Source organism: Myotis davidii, unplaced genomic scaffold, assembly GCF_000327345.1.
Source record: "Myotis davidii unplaced genomic scaffold, ASM32734v1 scaffold639, whole genome shotgun sequence".
In the NCBI taxonomy this organism is placed as follows: Eukaryota; Metazoa; Chordata; class Mammalia; order Chiroptera; family Vespertilionidae; genus Myotis; species Myotis davidii.
In genome coordinates, this window is record NW_006290541.1 from 1,764,115 (window position 1) to 1,770,675 (window position 6,561).

Below are 6,561 nucleotides of genomic sequence, written 5' to 3' on the forward strand. Positions count from 1 at the left end.
CGAAACCCTGGAACAAAATGGCGAAACCTAATATGGCCGTTCCTGAATGATTGACGCCCAAATAACATTTCTTTCTCCGTTTTTTTCCCCCTCCTCCCTTTTCTCACTTTTTCAGACCGAGTGTGTCAGCAACAAGGACTTTCTCTCTGGGTCCCCTTCCAAAACGCAGCCACCGCCGTCACCAACCTCTACAAAGGTAAAGATAACCTTGCTGCATTGCCGATTAGGGGAAGGGCGCCTGCGTCAGGGTGAAAGGCCCGCGTTCCAAGTGTGTGGGCCGCCTGTACCCGGACCCAGACTGCCGAAGTGTTTGCTCCTGTACCCAAAGATGAACCCCGAGTGTCTTGCAACTTGGAAATGGTGGTATTCTAGTGAGATCGAGGATCTTCAGCTGGGGGCGATTTTGACGCTCCTCCCCTCTCCACCCCCCCCCCCCCCCCCCCTTCCCCCCCCCCCCCCACCCCCCCCCCCCCCACACACACATTTGGTTACGTCTAGGGGCGTTTTTGAATGTCATCACTGGAGGGGCTGCTGAATATCCTGTTCGCTAAAGGCAGACCCGTTACCCTCACCTCACCCCGCCCCCTCCATGCCCCAAATGTCAAATAGTGCGGAGGTCAAGAAGCCCTGAGCTGACTTTGGGTGAGAGGAGCTTCTCTTTGGAAAAGGCGCCCAAGGGAAGAAAGTTTATGGTTTTGTGCCACAGCGAGGTTGCGGGGGAGCGGGGCGGGGGGCGTGTGGAGAATTGTAGGTACCTTGTGGAAAAGATTCTTCTGATGGACAGCTTAGAGCATGATCGTCTGTAGCATTTCTAAGTGCGTTGTAAACTAGCTAATTGAAATAACCTGTGCCCATCTTAACACGCTGCGCTTCCCTAGCAACTTCAAGTATTTATCTTGAAAACTACCTTGTATCTGCTTGTACAGTATTGACAGGAAATCTGTGAGCTGAGTGTGAGTTAAGAGTTGTGTTTTATGGTAGTGCCTTTCTGGAGTTAATTTTTCTCTTCTGTGATGACACGAAGATATGTTAAAGTAAACTGTTCTTGCCCATTTTGCTCTCTTAGTGACAATGGGTTGAGATTTTGTGCCTTACTGATTTTGAAGATTTGGAAATTTGGGTTTAATTTTTGGGGGGTGGGGCAAGGTTTCTATGGAAAAAGGATTTGAATTTGACTGTTAATCTTAATAAAGATTAAATGCTTTCAAACTTCTAGAAGCTGCTGGTAACAGTAATGGAACTCAATGCATTTCAAAGTTTTCAAAATAGGCAGTGGAGTGACTTGAGTCTCAGATTCATTTTTTTGTGTAAGAATGTGCAAATGATGGTAGCATTCTATAAGGAAAATACTCTATTGTGAGATTTGTGGGTAGAATTTGCATTTTTTTGAGAATGTAAACTGAAACTGGTGAGTAAAATGTTAATTTTAGGGAATGAGGAACCTATAGTCCAGGCTTATCAAAAAAAAGGGAAACAATTAAAACGTGCCCCAGTGATCAACTTTGATTTTATTGTTAATCCTCATCTGAGGATATTTTTCCATTGATTTTTCTAGAGAGAGTGGAAGGGAGGCAGGGAGGGATATTAACAGAAACATATGAGAGAGACTGTCAATTGGTTGCTTCCCCTGCACATACAACCCAGGTACAAACCAACCTGCCTGATGCTCAGAACTATATCAGCCAGGGCGAGTTCCTTAAAATTTGACTCCTGAGTAGTTTGCTAACAGGAATATTTTCTGGGATGGCTCTTGGTTTCATCCAGACAGGGAAATTTGAAGTAAGACATAGAACTCATTTTTTAAAATACTCAGATTTCTTGGGGTATAACTTACATGCTTTAAAATTACCCTTTAAAAGATGTAAGCTTGAGCTTGACAGTTAAGAAATTGTATCTCCACCACAGTCCCTAAGCAACCACTGATCTGATTGTTGAATATATGGTTTTTCCTGTTTCCATAATTTCATAAATAGAACCTTACAGTATGCAGCTTTTGTGTATGGCTTCTTTTGCTGAGATTGAGTTCACATTGCATGCATTAATAAATAGCTCAGTGCCTTTTTTCTTTTTCGTTTTGTTGAGTAGCTTTAACTGTTGTATGATGGTACCATGGGGTATCCATTTGCTTGTTGCAGTTGGCTTTTTATTTAAAGGGGAAGGCAACACATTTTTAGTGCCTTGTATGTGCCAGGTTTGCCTAGGTCAGTGGTCGGCAAACTGTGGCTCTTTGGCCCCTTGAGTGTGGCTTTTCCACAAGAGCTGCATGTGGCTCGTGAGCCGTAGTTTGCCGACCACTGACCTAGGTTATAGAAAAATAGGAATGCTTTCTAGTTTTTGTTTTTTTTAGTTTTTGGTGCTCTTGTCTACAAGATTCTACTTTAGGGCTAAAGCTGGCAGTTTTCTTTAGTGCAAATTCTTCATATAAGTAGATGGGCTTAGAAGCTGAACTTTGAAATCTCCAGTTGATTACTTGATTTACAAAAAGTCTATTAGTTTTATTTGTTTAGAAACAATGTAATATTTATTTAGAAATAAACATCACCTGAGATTCTTGCATTATTGCAAATGCTGAATTGTTAGACTGAATTACTCTTACTTTGTATTTTATTTTTGTTAAATGCATTCCTTTGTACCTGATAGAAAAGGTAAGTTGTGGTTTGTGGAGTTTGGTAGTGTAGCAACATTTTTTATCTGATTTAAGGAGAGTGTGGATAGTGCTCTGAAGTTACATTGTTATTCCTTTTCAGGGTGTGGTGTAGAGAGCACAATTCAACTATAGGAATAATTGAATACCGTAAATAAGTTTAATAAAATTGGCAAGGTAGTGTCACAAGTGTATGCAGCATTAAGTAGTGGTAAATTTCAATCAGAATGTTCACAGTTCTGATTATTTAAATGTAATTTACAGGGGGGGCAATTTGAGGGGATCTCTTTAAGTGGGTGGTGCTCCTGTATTTTGTATGATTAAGCAATTAACCTAGCAAGCTAAAAAATGGCTCATTTTGCAGCCTAGGGGTAGCTTGGTACATTCACCAACTTCTTCAGAATCTCTAAAAATGAGCACATTGGAAGGTCAGAAATGAGGTACAAGCCTAGAAGAGGGCCCCTGTGGTCTTATGAAAAATTGAACATTATGTTGGTTAGGCAGAAAATATAGCTGGAAGGACTTGGAGGAGAGTGATTTGGGATATGTGAGTGGACAGAATTCAACAAAATGGAGTGCGTGCTTCCTTCTCCACAAAGTAGGGCCAGACTTTGCCAGCCTTTTTTGGAAAGGGGAAGGAAAATCCTGATGCTGGTTCTTGTTTTTATCTTGATTCGGTAACTCTTACTGGTTCTCGTTTTTATGTTGATTTGATAACTCTAAAGAGGGCGATGTTTGTTCAATATTCAGTCAGGTTGTGTCTCCTTTGCCTAGTCCAGTGCATTTTTTGATGTCTGCAACTAAAGGGACTGAAAAGTTACTGAGGTCATTTTAATATATTCCAGGTTGATGCTTATTGGGAAATACTGGCCAAGCCTGTGTGTTGCTTCTTAATTCCACCACCCACCCACCACATTTTCTTGGGTAATTGATTTCCAGTCTCTATCTTTTGACTCTTCATTAGGAAAGTACATACTCTCCTTATCTAATTCCAGATTCCTCCTTCATGGGGCTACTTGTTCAGGTTGTCTTCTAGGACAAGGCCATCCTAGGAGCCTCACATGGTCAGACTGAGGTGTCAGCTGGTGCTCAGCTCTTCAGCAGCCCCTGTCAGCTAGTGCTTTTGATATTAACCTGTAGAGCCACTTCTTTGTTTCTCTCAGTTTGTGAAGGTTTTTCTTCTTTAATTCTTTTTTTTATGCTATGCCTTGTTTGCCTCTTCGCATTTTAAAACTGCTTCTGAAACTTCAGTTGCATGCTGAGTTCTACCACATGTTGAGAGCTTTCTCTTGATATTGTTTATATTAAAGATGTTTCTGGTCTCCCTGTTAATAGCATTTGCCCCAGGCCAGCAACCTTATGGAGTCTACTGCTGGATTATCTGAGTTCAGAATTTAGACTTAATATAACATAGCTGTAAACTCCTGGAGACAGACAGTGGAGCAAGATGTTTACCCATTGTGCTCTTTCATTTTCTTAACTGTAAGTAGTGGGGATTAGTCTTCACAGCTTAGTACAAAGCTCTTAGTTTAGTGCTGGCATATAGTGAGTATTCAAGTGTTAGGGTTGACTGTTGGTGATCAGGTTTTATTTTTTCAGATGTTTCTGGCTGTGGGCAGTACTGAAGAGGAATAAAAGATATTCTAATTTATTTTTTGTCTATACTTTTTTTCTTGTGTTGGAATAAACTACATGGTGTGTACTTTACTTCATTTTCCCCTAAAATGGCTAAGTATAATAAAATTTTCAGGTGAAAAATAGTATGCTTTTTGAGACATCTTGGTGCTAAATTCTGTTTATAATATGTTGTCTCATTACAGTGGGCCATTTTGGATATATATGTATTATACACACACACACACAAATATATACATATAAACAAAGTGAACTGAAAATTTGTGGATTGATATATAAGCAAACGGGCAGGCAAGCATATGCTGCCTGAAGACAGATACTGGGGTTTCAGCTTTTTACAATTTTTGGAGCTTGTTTGTGACTATCCTTGCTGCAAACTATTGAACTTTAAGACTTTGTACAAAAGGCCTTAGTATGGATCACAATTAGAAACTCTTAAATTGTATTAAACTTATAAGGAACAGTAGTAGCCTCAGTTATTCCTAATATTGTTATTAGATTCTGTCTGTAATTTTTTAAAAATATATTTTTATTGATTTCAGAGAGGAAAGGAGAGGGAGAGGGAGAGAGAGAGAAACATCAATGATGAAAGAAAATCATTGATCAGCTACCTCCTGCGTGCCTCCTACTGGGGATAGAGCCCACAACTTGGGCATGCCTGGAATCGAACCCAGTCCAGAGGCCGATGTTCTATCCACTGAGCCAAACCGGCTAGGGCAGTGGTCGGCAAACTGCGGCTCACGAGCCACATGCAGGTCTTTGGCCTCTTGAGCGTGGAGTACCCTAATTAAGTTAATAACAATGTACCTACCTATATAGTTCGTTTAAAAAATTTGGCTCTCAAAAGAAATTTCAATGGTTGTACTGTTGATATTTGGCTCTGTTGACTAATGAGTTTGCCGACCACTGGGCTAGGGCTGTTTGTAAGTTTTTATAAAAGACACTAATTTTACTTAATGTGTAAAAGGCTGTTTTGGCAGCAAATACCAGAAAAATACAAGTTAGGCTGGCTTCAGTTGTATGGACATGGATTGGCTCCTCACTTGGAGTGTGAGGTTGACTGAATTCAGTGGCTCAGTCTCCCTGGCTCTGCAGCTCTGTACTCTTGTGTACTCACACATGTATGTATGAGCTTTGTCTTCAGGCTAATTACAGTAAGTTGGCAACTTACATCTTAGAGCAGGGGTGGGCAAACTTTTTGACTCGAGGGCCACAATGGGTTCTTAAACTGGACCGGAGGGCCGGAACAAAAGCATGGATGGAGTGTTTGTGTGAACTAATATAAATTCAAAGTAAACATCATTACATACAAGGGTACGATCTTTTTTTTTTAATATATTTTATTGATTTTTTACAGAGAGGAAGGGAGAGAGAGAGAAACATCGACGAGAGAGAGACATCGACCAGCTGCCTCCTGCACATCCCCCACTGGGGATGTGCCCGCAACCCAGGCACTTGCCCCTGACCGGAACCGAACCCGGGACCCCTCAGTCCGCAGGCCGACGCTCTATCCACTGAGCCAAACCGGTTTCGGCCTTTTTTTTTATTTTTTAGTTTTATTCATTTCAAACGGGCCAGATCCGGCGGGCCGTAGTTTGCCCACGGCTGTCTTAGAGCCACTCAATAAAGCTTAGAAGAGCTGGGAAAGTTTTTTCCCCAGGAGCTAGTAGCAAATGACTTCTACAGTTTCTTGGCCAAAATTGGGTCACATGCTTACTCAGACCTCAGCATCATAGCCACAGTTTGGGATTGGGCAGATTAATTAAGGACTAAACCACATGTTCCACCCCTTGAACAAATTTGCTGCAGAAGCTTCCCTTAAGAGCTATTCAAACAAAAACTTGGAGGGCCTTTAGAAAAGGAAGAAGGATGGGATGGCAGGCAACTGTGGCTGCAATGATTCTTCCTTGGTTCCTGCCCTTTGTTTTGTGTGGTAGGTGAAGATTAAGTAAACATGTAATTAGCTAGAAGTTAGTGCTTATTTTTGGATACTACCTCTTTGGGGGATACATAGTTATTTTCTTAAAACAATTTTATTTTGGCTATGACTCAGATATTTGTTTCTTTTTTAAAAAAACGTTTTTTATTAATTTTAGAGAGGGAAGGAAAGGGAGAGAGAGCTCAAAACATCAATAATGCATGTCCCACACTGGGGAATGAGCCTGAAACCCAGGCATGTGCCCTGATCGGGAATCCAACCAGTGACCTCTTGGTGCATGGGTCGACATTTCAACCACTGAGCTGAGGCACACGAGCAGGGCCAGATCTTTGTTTTTGATTAT

At 41.2% G+C, this 6,561-nt stretch overlaps 1 protein-coding gene across 1 annotated transcript in view; it reads left to right on the forward strand.

Moving 5' to 3' along the window:
• Positions 1-72: 72 nt before the first annotated feature.
• LOC102767393 (chromosome unknown open reading frame, human C16orf72) overlaps positions 73-6,561 on the forward strand; it is a gene marked incomplete at its 5' end in the record, with an annotated part of 28,674 nt that continues 22,185 nt past the window's right edge. The window contains one exon of the mRNA XM_006763602.2: positions 73-196. Coding sequence (XP_006763665.2) covers positions 73-196 — 124 coding nt within the window. The remainder of the gene's footprint in view (positions 197-6,561) is intronic.